This window comes from Pituophis catenifer, unplaced genomic scaffold (genome assembly GCF_029215685.1).
Source record: "Pituophis catenifer annectens isolate HBS135680 unplaced genomic scaffold, rPitCat1.0.hap2 SCAF_2, whole genome shotgun sequence".
Taxonomy (NCBI): Eukaryota; Metazoa; Chordata; class Lepidosauria; order Squamata; family Colubridae; genus Pituophis; species Pituophis catenifer.
Window position 1 is genome coordinate 119,759,723 of NW_027256882.1, and position 23,927 is coordinate 119,783,649.

Here is a 23,927-nt window from a genome sequence, read left to right on the forward strand (position 1 = left end):
TGGAGAATTCTGGGAGTTGAAGTCCACACATTTTAACATTTCCAAGTTTGAAAAATATTGCTCTAAGAATTCCAAAACCACAGATTGGTTTTCATAGAATAATTACTTGCCTTCGCTGATTTTCTATACTCTGAGAGAGAATACTAAAACAATAATTATAAATAAGTGACAATACTGTATTTTCCAATTAATTAATTTATTTATTAATTTAATTTGTATTTAATTGTAATTGTAATTTAATTTGTATTGGGGGTAGAGTTATTATGCTCCTGAGAGATGTTGTACAAACAGAACAAATTAATCACTGACATTCTTAGAATTGAAAAATGATACTACAAACTTGGCAAACATTTACTTAAACAATTATTTCTCTCTTTTAACTCCATATGCCGACCTAAATTTACAGGAACCTGATAAATTAAAATGTCTTTGTGTGAGAGAGGATTGTGAGCTAGTCACCATACGTTTTTGTCAATCTCTAGAACTATGAGATGGTGAAGGAAACAGAGATTGCCCCAAAGCAACTTTCCTTTCTCTCACAACCCCAATAGGCTCCTTAGTTTACTGAGGAGGTACAGAAAATGAAATGAATGAATAGACACAATGATGGAAATAAACCAGAAATGCAACTGAAGACAGCTGAATACCCTGTAGTAATAGTAGTTTATGGCTTGGTACCAAATTACCTTCAGGAATGTGTTCACTGGAATCAGTCAAACCAATTCGATCTTATCACTATGTTTTCTATAGATTCTGATAGACTGAATTCTGTGGTTTGGACTGTTACATGTTTTCCCTTTGTTATTTGTCTGTACAGAAAATATGAAGTTAATATGAAATATAAAGTACAAAACTAATGTTCAACTAAAGTCAACCAAAACTAGTACAGGGCTTTCTTGAAATTATACATATCTTTCTCTAACCTTGAGTGATATGGAATAGATACATCAATTTTCCAGTCTTTAACCAGGTTGAACAAATTTAAAAAATGTTTTCATCTCTGTCTTTTCTAGAATTACAACAACAGCTGCATGCATGATGGATCTACGAAGATATCCCTTAGATGAACAAAACTGCACATTAGAGATAGAAAGCTGTAAGTATTTTTGTAAATGCTATTTTTTGTTTGTTTCATTATCTACGGCAATCCATATCACTCAGTTGACCTGCAGGATACAACCATTAAAAATAATAGAAATACGGAATAAATACTGTAATCCAAAATAAAGTCTGGAGAAAAACAATAGTCAATTAAACAACCAAAACATCACAAGGGATCTACCACTCATTCTGACCCAGGGTCTGGGACAGGAAAAGAGACATATGAATCTCAAGTGGAATGGTGTTCCAGAGGGCAAGTCCATAACAGGTTCCAACCAGATCATATTATTTAACCGATGGAGCCTGGGTCTAAGGAGAAGGATGAGATTGAGCAAGGGCTGACAGAGGAGGATAGCACAGCCTCTCTGACCCCAAGGAGAGACTGGGGGAGTAGGACGAGGCAGTCCTGGGTCCCTCGGGCCTTGGAGAGGTGGCCGGTGATGGAGAGAGAACGCAGGATGACCGGGCGAGGGAGGAGGAGAAGGAAAGAGTAGGTAGTGGAGCAGAAGAGTGATGGAGCTCTGGTGTGGAGCGATTGCCTCACCCACCTGATCCTCAAGCACAGAGGGTGGAGAGGTGGGATCAGCACAGTGCAAACCGATGGCTTGGGGGGAGAGCTCACTTATTAAGGCTCACTTGGGGAATAAGATTTAAAGAGACAACATGGGGAGAGGCACTTGTTGGAACAACAAGCAGTTGTTGACCTGTTGCCACCTTGTCTTACTGTGCTTAGCCTTGCTTTGCCTGGGTTCAACTTGCTTTGCTTGCCTGGCCTGGCCTGGTTGTGGGCAAGTACTCAGCAACACAGCTCTGGGAGTCCATTCAACAAGGACTCCCTGGAACCAATTTTCCTGAACTGTGTTTGCTCTTAGAACTGGCTGCTTCTCTGGACTCACAGCAGCCAGGAACTAGTGGAGGTGCATGTGTGTGTTTGGAGCATTGCTCCTGGACTTACAGTGAACTGTGGGAACTTTATTCGGGGGCGGGGGGGGGGAGTTGGAGCAATTAAAGGGAATTATGCCTTCATCCAGCTGTGTTGCTTTCATGCCCAGCCCAGGGTCATCACAGATGGCACCCAAAGCATGGCAATACTATGAGGCTGTATGGAACAAGTAGATACTACATGAGATATAAGTAGGTGATTCCTCAAATAATTAGATCTTATGCCATGAAGGACTTTATGGGAGATAACCAGCACCTTGATTTGCATTACAATTGTTTGCTGAATTCAACTGGTTAACACTTTTTTCTCACACATGCTATTAATTTAGTTGCTTCCATGTCTACATTTAGAGATTATTTTGGATGGACTAATGTTTCTGGCCTAAGGATTAAGAGCTTTTGTTTGGTTTACTTGATGAACAATTTTCAGTTTTAAAAGTCTCATTCAAATGTTTTTTGGCATTATTGAGAGGAGAATGAGGGTTAATATCAATTCATTTTTACCTACTGATCTTGAATTGATATTTGCTTTATTTTTAATAAACACTTTATATTTACTTTTGAATTCAGTGATATGAAAATATTCTCAAAATTAAAACAATAGTGTGAAAAAAATAAAAAAATATAACTTATAGCTTGAGACACATAAGAAATTACATATTTTCTAGTTATCTATCCTATTGTGTTATCTGAGACAGGTCTGTATTTTAGTCATTAGCTATTTTTTATCTTTAAATTAGTCTTAAAATAAACATCAAGTTCCTTATAAAATGGTGCTTCTGAATCCTCAGAATTATTGATATGGTACTTAGGAATCCTAGTATCAGAGGTAGTATTCAGCAGGTTCTAACCCAGTGGGTCTCAACCTTCCTAATGCCGTGACCCTTTAATACAGTTCCTCATGTTGTGGTGACCCCCAAACATAAAATTATTCCTAAAACCATTGAAAATATGTGTTTTCGGATGGTCTTAGGTGACCCCTGTGAAAGGGTCGTTCGACCCCCAAAGGGGTCCCGACCCACAGGTTGAGAACCACTGTTCTAACCAGTTCTGGAGAACCGGTAGCAGAAATTTTGAGTAGTTCAGAGAACTGGTAAATACCACCTCTGAATGGTCCCGCCCCCATCTATTCTCTCCCTCCCGAGTCCCAGCTGATCGGGAGGAAGTGGGGATTTTGCAGTATCCTTCCCCTGGAGTGGGGAGGGAATGGAGATTTTACAGTATCCTTCCCCTGCCACACCACACCCACCAAGCCAGGCCATGCCCACCAAGCCATGCCCACAGAACCAGTAGTAAAAAAAATTTGAATCCCATCACTGCCTAGTATATATACTTCTAACATATTAGGGAGTCTGCTAGGTTCCAGAAGATGGTGGAAAGGAATTCCTGTCTTCTTTAGGTCTTCTCAGTACCTGTAATGCCCTGTCATGTCCCTGGAATTGGTAAATTATGTCATCTTTATAATCTTAGTCCAGAAGGAATGGGGTAAAATAAATGCAAGAGCAGGGATAAAAATTAACTTTTGATTTTTCTACAGGCTTAATAAGACCATCAAACCTAAGGCCCCAATGCCACCCTCTCTTCCTACACAAATGCTTGTTTAAATTGAACCTATCAACTAAAAGTGCTGCAGCATGCAATAATTCTCAATAGTGCCTAGCGTTCTTTTGGATAGGATATCCAGATTTGGCGGCACTATAATAAATATTTTTTTTAAAAAAAAAAGATGAATTCCAAAACAGCCAAAACAAATTGTGCTGCATCATCAGTAGTGTTATTAGGTGCACACTGTAACCCACTTCCTTTCCCCATTGTTCTTCCATGTTACAAGTGCATAGGAAACAAGATCATTTCATTTCTATAAAATTGGGAAACTACTTTTAGCAGAAGTCTACCCCATGTACATCAATATTCTCCTTATCAGTTGGTAGTGAATTCATTGAATCAAGAGTAAGGTAAAGTTATTCCCTGTCCAGTCATGTCTGACTCTAGGGTATGGTGTTCATCTCCATTTCTTGGCCAAGGGAACAAGTGTTGTCCAGACATTTTATGTGGTCATGTAACCAGCATGGCTACATGCCAAAGGCGCATGGAATGCTGTTACCTTCCCACTGAAATTATACCTATTAATCTATTTGCATTTGTATGCTTTTGAACTGCTAGATGAGCAAGAGTTGGGGAAAGGAATAGGAGCTTACCCCTTTGCACGGCATATGGGTCTCAAACTCTGGCTGTCAGCTTTTCAGCTGACAAGTACAGCATCCTTAACAACTGAGCCATTACGCCTCCTAAGGAATCTAGAATACATAGCAATAAACCTGGATTTCATCTAGTGTTTTATGTATAATTAATTTGGGGGGGACATAGCTATTAAAAAAGATGTAACAGTAATAAAATAATCTATGGAGTAATATTAGTGTAGATTAATTTATTTATTATATTTCATATTTCTTAAGGGCCCATCTCCCTCAGAGAGGGGGGCTCTTGATTGTTTTAAATTCTATAGGTGCATCAAACAAGCAATAATGACCTAGAATTAAGAAGACTAACATGATCTTTAAAGCATTTTCAATTTACTTACACTTTCCTGAGAAAGCATTAGCACAACCTACAAAGTATATTGCCAGCTGTGTGCTTTTTTATAAAGTATCAGCGGGATGGAATGTCTTAGATTTCATTTAGCTCAGTGCTAAGTATCTCTGAGCAAAGGAAATGCAATACCTTCCCAAACAGACAAATTAGGTCATAAAGAAGCTCTGAAAATGCCTTCTGTAAAGCACATTCAGGAACATTTAAATAATAGAACTCTACTTAAAGGGGAAAGCAAAAATATGAAAATTGTTCTTAGTGTTTCAATAAAATAAATATATGAAAATGAAACAGGGAATTTGGGGAAAATATATATTTAGAGAATAGTACTATTGTTTATGCCTAGCATGACATCTGGATATTCATGTATGGTCAAAATTACAGAAAAATGGGGGGGAGGGGTGAGTTGAGTGGCCAATAAAATGAGGGTAACATTATAAACCTAGTGAAACAAAAAAGTAAAATAGAAATTGTACATTTAAAGAAAAACATTTTGCACCATTAGAAAGCATTTTTAAAAAGAACAATACAAGGTTATATGAATATTGATTTATGTAGTTTTGCTTTGAAGTCCTTAATATTAATGGTTTAGTGCAATTGGGTGCATGTCTTCTCAGACTTTCACTTTATGTAGGTGAGCTTGCAATCCAAAATCACGTGGCTCACATGAAGTTCAGAAGTGGGGATCATTAGCAAAATCAGATCCACTTCTGATGAACCACTTGTTGCAGTTTTGTTTACATGTAAGATCTATAAATGTTTCCCAACAAATTAATTATACATAAAACACTAGATGAAATCCAGGTTTATTGCTATGTACTCTAGATTCCTTAGGAGGCGCAATGGCTCAGTTGTTTTCCCCATCTTTTATTTTAATGCATGTAGTTCAAATCCTTTAAAATTATTGCCTGAATAACTTTGGTGCAAACAATGGCATTACCCCATATTTTGCTCATTAAGAAACAATTATTTTCTCATTATCCCTATTTTCAGTTTCCAATTTAACCTATTAGATATATGTTGGGAAATCAAGCTTCTTTCCCTTTGCAGTTCACAGAACTGAATCTTCTTATTAAAAATAGAAACTGGAGCAAGCAGAAAACTTTAATGCACGACTACAATATTCTGGCTTTTAAATAACATAATTTACCTATAAAAACATAGTACAAGAGCTATAAATTACACCAGAAAATCATGTAAGCTTTTTTTTTTAAGTGAAATTTCTTTCTTTCCATCATCTTTTAGTAGTTGTAGTTCTTATATCTCAAAAAGCTTTTCCCAACCCGTGTGTACCATGGATTTTCTTTCTGCATGAACAGAGCTAATTGAACTTCTGGTAAACATATCTATTTTTCATCATAGTCTTTATGTGTCATACTTAGGAGTTTGCACCTGTTCAGGCCTACTGGAATCTATCATAGCTAAGACTTTTGGCAATATATCTATGCATGTCATGACATACAGCTCTTGATTCTGCTTAGTTCCTTTTCCACTGCGGTGGCAGTCTTCCTTCCTCCTTTTCTCTAACCTGAGAGAGTGACAATTTATTACTATTTGTATAACTGTTATATATGCTAAAGCAAGCCCATTTACTCTTGTCTGGTTCCCATTATAGCAAAACAAAATTCCTAGCCCAGCTCAGTTCTTGTACACAAATCTCTGCCCTTCAAATCTTTCAACACCAAGGAAGCGGAGAATAATCCATAATTTAATTCTCTGGTACTGAGAAAGTAAATGGACACCTGAATCTGAACACACTACAAACTTACTCTCAGAAAAAAAGATGAGTAATCAACCTGGAACTTAGAAAATAGCAACTGCTATTCCAAGTAATTATTCATTATTGCTTGTTCAGAAGTCTTACAAATTCAACAAATAATTGAATCAATCAAGGACATACAGCTTTCAGGCCATCCTTTCCAATTCATATAATAATAATAATGATAATGATAATAATAATAATAATAATAATTATTATTATTATTATTATTATTATTATTATTATTATTATTATTATTATTATTATTATTATTATTATTATTATTTTATTTCTATACCGCCCTTCTCCCGAAGGACTCAGGGCAGTGTACAGCCTATTTAAAAACACAGACAAAACAATGATATAAAATTTAAAATAATTAAATAAGTGGCTCAAATTTAAAACCCCAATAAATTTAAATACCCCAATTTAAAACTATTGTATTGATAGTCCGGCCTGGCGGAACAACAGGGTCTTCAATGCGCAGCGAAACACCCAGAGGTCAGATATCTTACGAATTTCCGGGGGCAGTTCATTCCATAGGGCTGGGGCTCCCACAGAGAAGGCCTCCCCCTGGGCGTCGCCAGCCGACATAACTTGGCTGATGGCACCCTGAGGAGACCCTCTCTGTGGGAACGAACTGGTCGGTGGGAGGCTATTGGTGGCAGAAGACGGTCTCGGAGGTACCCGGGTCCTATGCCATGGAGCGCTTTAAAGGTGGTAACCAACACCTTGAATCGCACCCGGAAGACCACCGGGAGCCAGTGCAGCTCGCGCAGGAGGGGGTCACATGGGCATAACGAGTTGCGCCCATAACCACCCGCGCGGCCGCATTCTGGACCAGTTGGAGCCTCCGAGTGCTCTTCAAGGGGAGCCCCATGTAGAGAGCATTACAATAGTCCAACCGGGAAGTAACAAGGGCATGAGTGACCGTGCGCAGGGCATCCCGATCCAGAAAGGGCTGCAACTGGCGAATCAGGCGAACCTGATAAAAGGCCCCCCTGGCCACGGCCGTCATATGCTCTTCTAAAGACAGCCGCGCGTCCAGGAGGACACCCAGATTGCGAGCCCTCTCCGTGGGGGGCAAAGATTCACCCCCAATAGTCAGCGATGGCACCTGCTGACTATATCGGGGCGCCGGAAGCCACAGCCACTCGGTCTTGGAGGGGTTGAGTCTGAGCCTGTTCCTCCCCATCCAGACCCGCACGGCCTCCAGGCAGCGAGACATCACATCAAGGGCATCGTTGGGGTGGTCTGGGGTGGAGATGTACAGCTGAGTATCATCAGCGTACAGATGGCACTTCACCCCAAAACCACGGATGATCTCACCCAGCGGCTTCACATAAATGTTGAACAGGAGGGGCGAGAGGACCGACCCTTGCGGCACTCCCCATGCGAGACGCCTCGAGGTCGACCTCTGCCCCCCTGCCAACACGAACTGTGAGCGGTCGGAGAGGAAGGAGGAGAACCACCGCAATACGGTGCCCCCCATTCCTAACCCCCTCAACCGCTGCAGCATGATACCATGGTCGATGGTATCAAAAGCCGCTGAGAGATCTAATAGGACTAGGACAGAGGAACAACCCCTGTCCCGAGCCCTCCAGAGATCATCCACCAACGCGACCAATGCCGTTTCTGTGCTGTACCCCTGCCTGAAGCTCGACTGGTACGGGTCTAGATAGATAGCTTCATCCAGGTGCCGGGGAAGTTGTCGTGCCACCACACTCTCAACAACCTTCGCCACAAAACGAAGGTTGGAGACTGGACGATAGTTGGCTAATTCAGCCGGGTCCAGGGAAGGCTTCTTGAGGAGGGGCCTCACTACCGCCTCTTTCAAGGCAGCAGGAAAGGCACCCTCACCCAGAGAAGCACCTATAATCCCCTGGAGCCAGCCTCGTGTAACCTCCCGGGAGGCCAGTACCAACCAGGAGGGACACGGGTCCAATAAACACATGGCGGCACTAATCTTACCCAGAACCCTGTCCACATCCTCGGGAGTCACAGGATCAAACTCCTCCCAGATAACATTCTCAAGACCTGCCCCGGTCTCCTCCCGTGGACTCATCCAATCGGAGTCCAAGCCATCCCGAATCCGAGCGACTTTATCGTGCAGGAATTGCACAAAATCCTCAGCACGACCCTGCAAGGGATCTTCCCACACTCCCCCCCCCCGAAGAAGGGAGTGGGTCACCCTAAACAGGGCGGCTGGGCAGTTCTCTGCAGATGCGATAAGAGCGGAAAAATGGTTAGATTTTGCCGCTTTTATCGCCACTAGGTAGGTCTTGATATAAGACCTCACCTGTGTCCGGTCGGAATCGGATTGACTAGTCCTCCAAATGCTCTCTAGGCGTCTTTTCCGACGCTTCATCTCTCTCAGCTCCTCAGAGAACCAAGGAGCTAATTGAGATCGGCATCGGGTCAGAGGCCGCAAAGGCACGACGCGGTCCAAAGCTCCAGCGGCCGCCCTTTCCCAGGCGGCCACCAGCTCTTCAGTCGAGTCATGTGTTAGAGTCTCAGGAAACGGCCCAAGCTCCGTCAGGAACCTTTCGGGATCCATCAGGCGCCTGGGACGGAACCATCTGGTCGGTTCCGTCTCCCTGCGGGGGGAGCAGGCGGTAGGAAAGTCTAGTTGAAGGAGTGAATGATCTGTCCATGACAAGGGTTTAATATCTAGGTCCCCTCTACCAAGATCATTCAACCACTGACCAGAGATAAAAATCAGGTCCAGAGTGTGTCCCCCTATGTGAGTGGGGCCTTGAACTAACTGGGTCAGGTCCAAGGCCGTCATGGAAGCCATGAACTCCCGAGCCACCTCTGACGCCTCACCTGCGGATGGGAGGTTGAAATCCCCCATGACAATAAGTCTGGGGGTATCAACCGCCACCCCGGCAATGACGTCGAGTAGCTCGGGCAGGGTCGCTGCCACGTGGCAGGGAGCCAGGTACGTAGTCAGCAAACCCATCTGCACCGCACGGCCCCACTTCACACAAAGGGACTCACATCCGGCTATCTGAGGAACAGTGGTCTCCCTCGGACAAAGACTCTCCCTAATGATCACCGCCACTCCCCCACCCCTCCCCTGGGCCCTTGGCTGATGAAATGCACGGAAACCTGGCGGGCACATCTCTACGAGGGGGACCCCCCCTCTTGGCCCAACCAGGTCTCCGTAATACCTGCCAGGTCTGCACCCCCCTCCAAAATAAGATCACAGATGAGGGGGGCCTTATTAACCACCGACCTGGCATTACATAACATCAGCCGCGGACCCTGGGCCTGAGGCTCTACACAACCCAGGACACGAGTCATGCATTGGGGGCCGGAGTGCACAATCACTTGGAGACAGCGTGTGCGCACCCCCGACACTTGATATGACCCCCTGCGCCCGTCATACCTGCCCCTCCCACTCATGATTTCAATTACACAGCCCTTTCTATCGTCCCCCTGCCCCCCAGTTAAATTTCCTTTCACGACCCCTCTGCTGCAGCTGACCAACCCATCATCCCACACAGTCGCTATCTGGACCCCCCCAGGTCCACTTTTACAACCCCCACCCGTCCTCCCGGGTCCCCTTAAAATTTTCCTTAAAAATTTAGCTAAAAAACCCCTCAGCCCCCTCTTTGCTGCATGCCATCTCTCGGGGTCCCAAAGCCCGTCATCAAGATAGGCCCTCGATAACGTGGAGGGCCAGGCCTGCGAGAGGGGGGAGTCTCGCAGCTCAAGAAGGTCGGTTTTTTGGAGCATCAACCGAACCAAAGATGGGAAAAGAAAAGCCAGTCCGGGAATCTGTCATAGTCCAAGGGATAACTGAGCATAAAGGTCACAAAATATCCATTTATAGGGCTGGACTCCACTGTCCTCTCACGACAGGGAGAGGGTCCAATGTTCTTTTTCTCCAACAGAGGTTAATGGCCAACCATCCTCTCACGACGGCCGGTCCCGTTACAAAGTTGACGGGAGCAATGTTCTATCCTCTCCGTTGGGATGTGGAAAATCCCTCAGCTCTCTCAAATGGTGCACAGTCTCTCCTACCAGCGAGGGTATGAGTGGAGCATAATAAGGGTCCAAAGTGTCCAAAGTGTAGATGTTAATAACGATGGTAATAATAAAGATGTTAATAAAGATGATAATAGACCCACGGGCACAAGATCTTCCTTGAGGTGAGAGTAGGAGTAGCGAGATAGGAAAGCCCAATCCAGGGGTGGTTGGCCATTAAGGTCAACACCCACCCTTACCTGGGGGGAAAGGGGGGGAGGAGAGACCACCCGAGGCGACCAACCAACCAAACCATGGTCAGCCTCCTGTCTCTCCAGCCCAATTTCCACAACCCCCCAGTCACAGCTTTGTTCTAAAAACACCCCATCACAGTAAAAATCTACTGTGAGCCAGATGGTAGTCCTAGGGGTGAGGCTGTCAGCTTCTCCCCCATCAACCTGCTGCCAGGCTGTTTCTCTGGCCGGCCGGTCCATGTCAACCATTGCCTCCGCCGCCGCCGCCACCGCCAGCTCGCAACCAGGCACCCCAAGCTCCCAAGGCGCACCGGAGCCCCCAAAAACACCAGAAAAGAGCGCCCCAGGGATCCAGAGGGCTATAGGGAGCGAGGGGGGGGCCACTTCCAAGCCGCCGCCGCACAAACGCCGCCCACCGCCGGATGCCTTGGCCTCCGCTTCCCTCCGACACTGGAAACAGCTGCCGCAGCCAGGCCCATCACCCCATCTCCCGCGGTGCCGTCCAGCCCTGCCCTGACGTTCCGGAGGGCGAAAAAGCCCTCAACAGGCAGGGCGGATGCTCCCCTCACTGGGACTGGAGCCGGAGATGGACAGGAAGGCTCCTGACCGGCAACTCTCCCATCCCCGAAACGGAGCTCATTTGGTCGCCGCCATCTTGGAGCATGCGCAGATAGAGTAGCTCTATCTCCTGTGTCAATATTGTTAAAGGCAGCATCGTAAATTTGGCATTGATCAGCTTAAAGAAGAAATTTTGAGATGCCTAGAATTATACCTTTCTTGCCCAGTAGGGACATGGTGGCTCAGTTGCTAAGACGCTGAGCTTGTTCGAATCTCTAGTGCCGCGTAATGGGGTGAGCTCCCATTACTTGTCCCAGCTTCTGCCAACCTAGCAGTTCGAAAGCATGTAAAAAAAATGCAAGTAGAAAAATAGGGACCACCTTTGGTGGGAAGGTAACAGTGTTCTGTGCACCTTTGGCGTTGAGTCATGCCAACCTCATGACCACAGAGACGTCTTCAGACAGCTCTGGCTCTTCGGCTTTGAAACAGAGATGAGCACCACCACTTAGAGTCGGGAACGACTTGCACATATGTGCAAGGGGAATCTTTATCTTTACCTTTACTGCCTAGTATTGCAAGGTATGTTTGGTAATGTTTTATGTTACCATGGAAACACCTCTATATGCTTTTGGATCCTAAACATTATAATATCAGGTTATGCTGCAGAATTCAAAACGAGACTAACAATGTGTAATTGGTGCTGCTTCAAACCATTACCTCTCTAAGATGAGATAAACTCATTATTATAAAAAGGAACCATTGAACAGTACACATACACATACACAGTACACATACACATACACAGTCAGAGCAGAGCTTCAGTTCCTATTATTTCCAAAATATAACAAATGATTCTGCCCCACCGCCAGGTACTCAGAAGTGTGTTTGTCCCTGGAATTTCAAAATGCTACCGTGCTAAAATAACTTCCCTCTTCCTGAAAAGTAAGGTTTGGTTCACTATAATAGACCTAAAGAGCTCATCCCCTTTTCCTGGAGATTTTTGTTGAGAGGACAAGCTTTTCAATTCAAAGTTCTTCTCTTAAGATTATCTGGCCTCCACGGAGTATTTGCAAAATGGATTTAGATAGTTGTGGTTTATTTAAAAATTCAAATAGGATTTACATGCAGGAGGAGAATACAAGTAATCTTTGATTTATGACAAAAATTGGGACCAGAAATCCTATCAAATTATTATGGCCATAAATCATGACACCCACATGACCAGAAGTAATTTTCTAGCCTATTTTGCAGCAGCTGTTAAGCAAGCACTACAGTCATTAAGTGAACCTATTCATTTGAAAACATCACAAATAGCAGTGATATGACTGTGGAACGCTACAATTGGTCATAAACATGACCTGTCGAACATGGTCACATGACCTATGTTGCAACCATTTACTGTGGCAAGAGTGCTTTACAGGCTATAAGCACCCATTTCATGGCCATTATAACTTTGAATGGTCATAAAGCAACTGAATATGGCTTCACTCTGGCTCAGCTTTCTAAAGGGCAGTCACGTGAAGAGAAAATGTAAGATTGTCGTCAATGCTTTAATTACAATTTCTCTATGTTGTAAATAGGCAAGCCTGTTGTTTGGAATGACCAAATCTAAATGATATGTCCTTTTTGACCACAAGCTAGTTACAATTTCAAGTAGTCATAGCAAGGAAGAGAATTTTAATATCTGAATTAATAATAATTATATTAAATATTTATTCATTTATTCATCATTTTGCCTTAAACATGGAGCATGGTTATTCTGGATTTAAGAGGTACTAACCAGGGGTAGGTTCTAATTATCTTTACTACCAGTTTGCACGGGTTGAGAATAGAATAGAATAGAATAGAATAGAATAGAATAGAATAGAATAGAATAGAATAGAATAGAATAGAATAGAATAGAATAGAATCTTTATTTATTAAGTCATTTGACCATATCAAATTCAGCTTATTATTTTGAAATGGTTTATTTATTTATTTATTTATTTATTTATTTATTTATTTATTTATTTATTTCATGTATTTATATGCCGCCCTTCTCCAGAAGGACTCAGGGCGGCGAACACAAGTTAAAAACAAAATCTCATTTTAAACCAAATTAACTAATAAATAATAAAACCCAGAATCAGAGTCAGTCTATTTGCTTGAACAGCCATGTCTTCAGGTCCCGACAGAAGGAGCAGAGATCAGGATAATCCATTCAATTTTTTAAAAACACAATATTTTGTCCTTTAAGTGTACAAACATAACATTTTTCTTTAGCTGGATGATCAAATGTTTACTGTACCTGCAACAGGCAAATTAAAGTGTAACATTCCCTCACCACAGAGACCATATTTCTACCAGCTTCTCAAACCCAAGTCACCTTAAATACACATATTCATTTAACAGACCATCTTAACAATAGGTTTTCCTGTCAAATCCTGCTTAAGTGCTCTCTGGATACCTAAAGCATGAAATACTAGGTGTCATATCCAGGTCATAGATTCTGAGTTGCCCCTCTCCCATCTAGCATCTATAGTATTTTTAATTTTAATCTAGAGTATTATATAAAAATAGTTATGCTTTCAAACTATGGTCTTTGTCAAGGCCCTCTTGAAAACAGGGCTATCCCGTACTGGTTTACGGCACTCCAAAAATTTAAGTTAACATTTAAGTTAACATTAAGCTAAAAGTTATCAAACTATATAACATATAAATAAAAAATATAAAAACAAGTAATTTAAAAGCTCTGCTGCAACATAGATTTTAAAATTTATTGTTTTAGGCTCTGTAAGATTTTTTTTCACCTGAATTTTTTTTAAAAAGTAGATGCTGGTATATCTCATGGGGCAAAGCTTTCCAGAGCCAGGAATCCACATCCACATAGGAGGGCATCTGGACTGTGATGTCAGAGGATAAATGATATGGTCATTTTAGACTATTGATATGATCTAAAAATTCTATTATAAACAGATGGCAAAATCTATTCCTATAGATAACTCTGATAAAGAAGTTTGCTAATTAAAATCAGTACCTCATCAGAAATAAACTGGATCAGAAAAAAAACTATTTAAAAAACAGAAATGCTGTAATATATTCTTAATCCCCAGATATGTATCCTAAAAGTAATATTTTGCATTAACTATAGATTCTGGATCATCTTAAAATGCAGACTGATATAAAACATTAAAATAAAAAGGAGATCGTAAAGGTATGGTACTAAATGAAAGAGCCAGTCTCTGTAGTACGTTAGCTGCAGCACCAGCTTGGCAGACTAAAAAAATAATAATAGTAATAATGTTATAACTAAGAACTATGCAATGAAGTGGAAAGAAGGAGGAGGAGGCCTCTTTTACAACAAAAGTGAATTTTAGATGTACCCATAAACTGTAAATGTGACTCTATAGGAGTATTATTTGTTCTGGAAAGAACAAATAATAGAACATTTATCTCATCTGGCTTGAGTTTCAATTTATTAACCTTCATCTGGTGTATGAACAGTTATATGTACATTAAGTATTTTTACTGCCTTACCCAGATCTAATGCAAAGAAGCAGAGCTTTGTATTATTAGCAGTACTTCACCCTTAATCTTTGAATTACCATATTTTTCGGAGTATAAGACGCACCTTTTTCCCCCAAAAAAGAGGGTGAAAATCTGGGTGTGTCTTATACTCTGAATGTAGCCCCGCCCAGCTTCTCAAATGGAGGTTTCAGAGGCTGAAAAAAGCATCAGAAACGAAGCTTCAGAAAAAAAGCCCCCAAACAGAGCTTCAGAAAAGAAGCCCCCAAACAGAGCTTCAGAGGGTTTTTTCTAAAACTGTTTCAGAGGCAGAAAAAAAAGTTTTTTCTGAAACAGAGTTTCAGAAGTTTCAGAGGCAGGATAAAAAGCAAAAAAAAAAAAAAAGCAAGGCACAGAGCTCACAATCAAGGAACCTGTTGCTAAAATTCACCTCTGGGAACAGCTGATGGGGGGTATTCCAGGAGGCCAATCCACCTGCCAATCAGCTTTTTTTTTCTTATTATCTTCCCCAAAAACTAAGGTGCGTCTTATACTCTGAAAAATATGGTATGTTACTGTTTTCAGAAAGCTGCTAAACAGCATCATGAATCTTGATTTTTGAATTTGTTGTATATCATCCAGAATTGCTTTGAATTAGGTTGCCATATAAATTGAATGAATGAATGAATGAATGAATGAATGAATGAATGAATGAATGAATGAATGTATCAATCAATCAATCAGTAGCAACCTACCAAATACCATTTGGCAAGGAGAAGTTTCTGTAGACAGCCATCCAAACAAAGTTATTCTTTTTCTCATCCAACTAAGACAGCCTCTGTCAATGATATTACTGCTGAAGACATTAAAAGCTACAGATAGATCAAGAAAATATGCAATTTCCCACTGTTTTTGCATCTCACAAGGAGACCAATATAATAAAATGTAATTTTTCTACCCAAAGCTAGCCTAATCCTCAGTTATGTCTTTATACATTTATTAATTCAAGACTATGCATTTATTACTATTACTGTTATTGATAATAATAAAGTTTTGCCCTGTTCTTCCTTGAGAAGGATTCAGATTAGTAGATCTGATAAACCATTATCTGATACACAAATAGATTTTTGTCAAAGTCCCAAATCACTGATTTTCAGGGGTTCTGTATATTGGTTGAGATTTTAAGTAACTGGAAACTAGGTTTGGGTTGAGCAGTAAAGTGGTCACAGTGTTGTGTTAAATGAATTTATTGTTAGATTCCAGCATGTATCTTCCTTGAAAACTAATGTTAACCCTAATGTTACTATATTTCAGTAAACAGATTCTTAAAGACCTATTTGGCTGAACACAGTCAATAGTATACATTTAAATCCTTATATTTTCTTCCAGGGATACAGTTCATTTGAAGGAAGCTTTGTAGCTAAAAGTTACAACAAATTCATTAGAGAGATTCTAGCTGGGACTATAATTATTCAATTTCCTTTACTTCCAAATCAAACACAATTAAACAACAACAAGATTTTGATATGCTGGGTTACTTTGAATTCCTCCCCACTCCTACTTTTCACATTCTTCATCTGTACAATAGAACTGAATACAGGTATATTAGGGGAAAGTATGAAAACATTGTTTTTAGGAAAAGCAATCTACTAGGGTCATGCCAAAAATTTGTTTCTTTGAAACTGCCATTTGTCTTGGCAAAGAATTTTCCATTGGTACTGGGAATTTCTTGTAAGAAATCACTGTTCTGTCTGTGTTTATAGCTATGCTACCCGATCATATATTTTTCTTGCCCCATTGATGTTGTTTGCTAAGTTTACACTTAGTGTACCAAGCATTTAAAATGTGTTTTAAATGTATTAGCTCTCCTGAGGATTTAGGTAGGAAAAATGCCAGATCACAGAGAACATTTTCAGGAGCAAAGCACTGATCAATACTGCTTAGAATGTGTACTATATTTTCAAAGCTCTACAAAGAATATACAACCATACATATACACATAACACATATCTGTATACGTATACCCACACACGTACACAAACCAGAGTAAGATGAGAAAATCATTGGGACCTGCTATTTTCATCATAATTTTTACTATGGTACATTAAAAGCCATATTTTATGAATATTACTAAAAGCTGGGGTGTAAAATCTGTTAAGTGCTTGCTTTAAAAAAAAAAAAAGAAGCCATCAGGAAAAACTCATCTTGTTATGAATTATTATTATTATTATTATTATTATTATTATTATTATTATTATTATTATTATATTATTATTATTATTATTATTATTATTATTATTATTATTATTATTAATTGAATTTTTATACCGCCCTTCTCCCGAAGGACTCAGGGCAGTGCACAACCATGATAAAACCAACAGTAAATAAAAGTTAAAATTAATTAAAACAAATTAAATAATCTGGTCTAGAACATAATTAAAAACTAAAATTTCCCAATTAAAATTCAAATTTTTTAGGCCAGCCCAGCTTGCTGGAATAAAAGCGTCTTGAGGGCCCAGCGAAAGGTACGAAGGTCAGGGATCTTCCATATCTCCGGGGCAAATTGTTCCAAAGGTCAGGTGCCCCCACAGAGAAGGCTCTCCCCCTGGGGGTCGCCAGTCGACACTGTTTGACCGACAGCACCCTGAGGAGTCCCTCTCTGTGGAAGTGTACTGGTCAATGGGAGGCTATTGGTGGCAGAAGGCGATCTCGTAGGTACCCAGGTCCTAAGCCATGGAGCGCTCTAAAGGTGGTAACCAACACCTTGAATTGCACCTGAAAGGCCACCGGGAGCCAGTGCAGCTTGCGCAGGCAAGGTGTTAAATGGGAGCGCCGCGTCGCTCCCATAATCAGCCACCCGGCCGCATTCTGGACCAGTTGAAGCCTTTGGGTGGTCGTCAAGGGGAGCCCCATGTAGAGAGCATTACAGTAGTCCAGGCGGGAAGTGATTAGGGCATGAGTGACCGTGTGTAAGGAGTCCCGATCCAGAAAGGGGCGCAACTGGCGTATCAGGCCAACCTGATAAAAAGCCCACCTGGCCACAACCGCCACATGATCGTCGAGCGACAGTTGCGCATCCAGAAAGACACCCAAGTTTTGAGCCCTCTCTGAAGAGGGCAAAATTTCACCCCCAATAGCCAGCGATGGAACCAGCTATATCGGGACGCCGGAAACCACAGCCACTCAGTCTACAAAGGCATCATGTAATTTTCTTGAAACCACTACAGAAGTAGGTTGCTTTTGCCTTCATTCTGCCTGGTGGTTAGTAAGTAATAATAGCTATGATATGAAGTTTATACAGTGGGTGGTTAAGAACAACATGATACAAAGAGATCCAAACGCATTGTAAGCCGCCCTGAGTCTCCGGAGAAGGGCGGCATATAAATCAAATTAAAAAAAAATGAGATTAGAGACTTCCAAAAGAAATCAGGAGATTTAACAATGCATTCTTAATTTAGGCTACAATTATTCAATTGGTAAATCCATCGGTTACTGTCTCACAGCATTTTCACAGCATTTCCACTTGTTTCTAACTAAAAACCTAAAATTAGAAGGCATCTCTTGTTTAGTAGCATATGCTGAGGTTTGCTAGAAGTAGCTTTGGAAAAGATGTCAACTGTCATTCCTTAAAATGTTAAGTTTTAATAAAATGTCAGAAAAAAATGCTTGGAGGGGGTGGGCAAAGGAATGAATCAGCTTAATCCATAGAAATCTTCTGTGAGGATGGTGATGTAAGGTTTATTCAAGTTTAGCATGTACTCTGGTGGCATATGGAAACTTAAAGTATAAGCTGATTCTATTATATCTTCATGGAGAAGTTTATGTAACACGTTTTCCCCAAAACTACTATTCTTGTTCATTTATTAAAATAATAGATGTTCCTATTTTTTAGTACAAACTGAAAAAGTGTACATCTAGGTATCTTTCCTGTTCCTCCCTTTCTCTGCATAGACATAAAAATGGAAACAAAAATATCTTTGGTATTCTGGATCAAGGACTGGCAATCCTCTGAATAGAATTCAGCATAGCTCTTAAGCCAGTTTAGGGTTGTTGCTTTGGGCCTTGGAGGATGTGGGGGTCAGAAATTGTAAAGGGCTAAGAAGACAGCGTCAAAACAGGACACAGGGTAGTTCCAATAAAGTAAGCCTACTTAACATTCAAATGAAAAAGACGCTCAGAGCCACTGTCTAAAGTATAAAGTAACAATTCTATTACCAAAGGAATAGGGGCATCAGAAGGAACATCTCTGAGCAAAAGTGTATCTCTGTTTTCTTGCCAATGCTCTGCATGGAAGATTGCTTCCATTTTCTCCAGCAGAGTTACTTTAGTGAATTCCTTTCTTTTCCTATTCTGAGTTACTCAGAATTTTCAGTGCCTGGCAAAATGCCCTCCTGCCCTGCTTCTCAGACACTGGAATTTACAACCAGTTACAATTCCCATGAGGGGAGCTGCAGCCTCTTCTACAAGAAGCCATCTTTGAAAAAGCGATGGATGGGCTTCTGCAGGCAGCCACTTCAGAACTAGGTGAAAATTGTTCTGATTTGCTGTCTTCAGTTTCTGATGCGTAACATGTTTAGTGTTCATTTAATTTACAGCCAGTTTATCTCCAATCGAGTTGTTACTCAACTATCTAGAATGAATAAATGAATTCATACCAAACATTTGTTTTGTTTAAAAAGGATACTTTATACATTATTTTTATAGTCAGTATAAAAGCAATTAATGTGGAAAACTCCTACTTAGAAACAGAGGAGATCTCTCTTTAGAGTGAAACTTATCTGATCAAGGGTATTGACACCTCTCTGTCCTTCCCAATCCCTAGGCCATTGCAAATGTTGCTTTCCACATTAATTGATTTCATACTGACTGTAAAAATAATATGCAAAGTACATTTTTTTAATAAAACAAATTCTGGGCCTAGAATTCATTCAGTTATTCAGGATAGCTGAGAAACAACTCAGTTTGGAGATAAACTGACTGTAAATTAAGTGAGCACTGAAAAACTTATGCATCAGAAACTGAAGACAGCAAATCAGAACAATGAACTATATGAAGCATGGTACCCAGCTTTTGTGTACATAGGCCAAATGGTGACCACATGTATGCATAGTGTGTAATAGTCAAGTTGTACAAAAGATCTAAAAATAGAGCAGTGTTATAAATTGGGACTGCCTGTACATAATAAATAAATTACCACTGACCCTTAAAAAGTAATTGTAGCATTTATTAGTAGAATTGCTTATTTGTAACCTATGACTATCATTAAGTGTTCTACCTTATGATTCTTGATGAACATATCTTTTATTTTATGTACACTGAGAGCATATGCACCAAGACAAATTCCTTGTGTGTCCAATCACACTTGGTCAATAAAAAAATTCTATTCTATTCTATTCTATAAAAAGAACTATTCATCCATAACAAGAGGATATTAAACAGTAGATGCAATAAATGAAACTTAACTTCTGTAGTTCTGTGGCACCTACACTACTTCCAGTAACTTTTTGCAGTGTCTGGAGTACTCATGGAGTTGACAGGGCCAATGTTGGCTCTTTTTGTAAACCTAGAAAACTTTAGGGGACAAAAGAGATGTCCTAAGACTAGCACAGGCTGACAGCAGCCACTTGACTTCTGAAAACTGCCAGGTTCATAAACCAGTTTTGAACTGTCTCTTCCAAAGATAGATGTACAAGGGCAGCCCAAGGAAAGCACAGAAACTAAGTGTAGCAGGCTGAAAACCATTGCACGGTCCTGATATAGACAAACATATAGAAAAGAAGAAGGGAAAAGACTAGCATTTGAATCTTAAAGGTGTTTTTTTCTAAGAGTTACCTCTTAAAAAAAGCACCTTTGGGACAATCATGACCTGGATGACTGAGAATCTCCATAGACACTAGCATTGGAGATATAAGAAATTAGGTGTATATATAATGACACATAAGCAGACCTCTGATCTCTCGGATTCCAAAATTCTTCAGATATACTTCTCAGATGCAATTGAGCTATCAAAGGGTTTCAAATGCATATGAACAAGCTGTTATATAAGACTCGGCATCCTTCAGACCTCTTGGTGAATCATTCTCTCATCCACTTACACTTCTCTCTCCAATCTTCCATATAAGGAAAGTCAGAAGCAAACCTGTTAATTTCTTCAGATACCTTATCTGCCTCTTTGCAGCCTTCCAAAAAGCTAAATTATTTACAAAGCTTTGGAAGATTTAGTTTCAATAATATCACAGGGTTGAACTCAAGGCTGGTTTAACTCAATGCCTGCCCAGTCATTTGTGAATCTGTAAAGGATAGAGAATGAGGCCATGGATACAGCTCTACATCTCTGTACCGGGCTGAGTTGAATATAAGTACAGCTCTTTTCTGATCTGGAATCTAAATAAAGCCAGGTTCTGGACCTGCCATGTGGAATAGAATCACCTTAGAGATCTGATAGCTGTGATATAGTTCTCTTTTTGGAAGGTTTTGAAGACCTAGCTGTTTCCCCAGCATTTGGCCAAGAGGATAAGAAAGCTGTAGTACTGATATAGTTTTTATTATTGGGATGTATTATTTACCTCAGGAGTTATGGTTCACTGCTTCTAGCAGTTTTTTAATCCTTGTGTCTTGCCCAGAATCAATGTTGTAAGATGAATAACCATATAAATCATTTATTAAATTATTAAATGAATACACACGGAGAGCTGTCCTTGTATTAAACTAGCTCTTTGGGCTTCCTGAATATTTGGAAGCTGGGGACAGGTGAGGATTGGGCTACATGTGTGCTGCTATTCTCTTTCCACATATTCAAGGGAAATTATTTACTGTATGCCACCCATCTCACTATCCAAAGCATCACTGGGCTGTTGAATACTGAAAAGAAACAGGAATCTGTAGGTTTTCAAAATTAGCCAAGTCTATTTTGGATTCAGGATTTAGCCATATTTCTACTGAATGCACAACCAATAGTCTTACATATTCCAAATAATATTTCTCCAAAACAGAATTTCAGCCTCTGTGCTGGAAAGTAAAATTAACTAAATCTGTTTAGCAATTTAACAACATGAAAACAACTAATGTTCTAAAAAATGAGATGAGTGCTTTTACAGAAACAGGTAAGTTATTGATGGCGAGTGACAAGGAAAAGAATTTTATTGTTCTATTATTCAAGAGTTCAGGGATTTGAGGGGAGTAGATAATTAGTTTAATTTGCTGAGTGAGAGTTCATCTAAAATGTCCAATTGCTCTAGGTGTGCAAACAGCTGGAAGGAAATTGTCTTCAACACATAGACATGTGGTATTTTTAAAGCACAAATTATGCCCCAAAGGCTGTCTTATGAGTTGAAACTGCTGTTCTGATACATTTTTTGAGAATACAGCTTAAAGAAAGAGCATTGATAAGCTTAAAACAATGACTGATGATGAAAGCCATTTGCAAGTCAGAGCAGTGCCAATATTATTTATTGATTTTACTTTTCTATCCTCATCTTTTTTCACGTGCCTTCAGGTCTGCATATATGCATCTATCAGTATGCTTCCTTCACAATGATTAACTCTTATAAGCTGGGGCATAAAACCAGGTCTGCTGCTAAAAGACCAAATTCTCCAATAATCTTGGGAATTAAAAACACAAAATATATTGGAAAATATGTGTTAAGAATGTAGTAGGCAAAACTGGTGTCCTCTAACAATTTGAATTAAATCCAAGTTCAAAAACGAAGACAAACAGAAGGAAAGAGGTAAGAGGGGATAAAGACATGGAAACATCACATGGTGCAATAAAATATAGTATGTAATAAAGAAAATGAAGCAAGAAAAAAATAGATGGCCAATCAGACTGTCAAAGAGGAGGAAGATACCATATGTCCTTACACATTTCCATTATTTGGAAAACACTTCTAAGTCTTAAGTAAATGTATAGAACTGCGTCTCTATAATGTGCCGTCTTTTTTTATAAGAAGCCCCAGCACCAATGCTATATCTAACAATAAAAGGCTATGTAGGATTTAAATAGCCATTAGTTGAAAATCTATACCAGGGGTATCAAACTGGAGGCCCGTGGGCCAGATGCTTCATGCATAGGCCACGCCCACCCCAGCTCCACGAGTGAGAAAAACATCGCAAAATGTCACCTGACGGCAATATGATGCCATGAGTTTGACACCCGTGATCTACATCATTGTACCCTTTTGCCCATACAAGATAATTCAGGTAAAGTGTTTTCTCTCTGATCAAGAAAATCTGCATTTGAATCATTAATCTGCTTCATAAGACAGTTTGATATGAAGGTGAAAAAAATAATTATCTATTGATAACTACAGAACATAGACACCCATCTAGATGTTCTTAGTGTGAACCAAAACAGTACACACGCCACATGTTTCCTCTCAAGGGTTTTTAGATCAGAACATAATAAATATAATAACCCCTAATTTTCATGTTGTTGTTTTTCCTTTGTTCTGCTTTGAATAAATCTTAGAAAATAAGGCTGCAAAAATCTGGGATGTATAAAACATATAAGCAGACTTAATGTTTTCTATAACATCTTGCTTCTATCTATTGGTCATCTAGATTTGGGAGAAAGTGCCTGGCTAAAGTCACCCAGCTGGCTTTCATGCCTATGCCAATACTAAAACTCACAGAAGCCATGCTCCTGGTTTTTATTTTTGTCATGAATGCTGAGATGAATATTCAGTGGCTAGGGTCATTGTTTTTGAAGGATTGAGTAATTTTGTGAATGCTGGGTCAGATTTTTGTAGCCTTGGTCTGGTACCCCTATATAAATTTTTATAGCATTCTTTGCATTAATATAGAATGAGTTGCTCTTTTGAGACTCTTTTTCTGCATGTAGGAATATAAAAGTATTATATAGGTTTTTTAAGTGAATGCTTGGATAGAGATTTATTTTTCCAGTCCAAGAGGTGATACTATGTTATGCTTGTTTGCATATACAATTGAAAGAAATCTAGATAATATATTGATCTAACGGAGTTAAAAGCCACTTACAAAATACAGCTTCATCAAACAGGAACAAGAGGTTCCTTTGCCTCTTGTTTTGTCATACTGAGACTTTGATGAGCTATAAAAGGCAAATAGAGGTGCCTGGCAAAATATTTGGTCAACAGAAGAAAGGACCTGCACACCATAGCAACATATTCTCATGTTAATAATTCAGAGAAAAGTTGGGCAGAGCAGAACATCAGAGGCAAGGAAATGATTATATGAGAAAATTATTTTAGTGTGTTTGCTTATGTATGCTTCATACTGACAGTTTTGGAGTA

General features: G+C 40.2%; 1 protein-coding gene across 2 annotated transcripts in view; it reads left to right on the top strand.

Moving 5' to 3' along the window:
• Nucleotides 1-23,927, top strand: part of GABRB2 (gamma-aminobutyric acid type A receptor subunit beta2) — a 121,871-nt gene that overhangs the window by 57,257 nt on the left and 40,687 nt on the right. For both annotated transcript variants that reach the window (XM_070934274.1, XM_070934275.1), the window contains exon 5: nt 1,014-1,096. In XM_070934274.1, the coding sequence (XP_070790375.1) occupies nt 1,014-1,096 (83 nt within the window). The remainder of the gene's footprint in view (nt 1-1,013; nt 1,097-23,927) is intronic.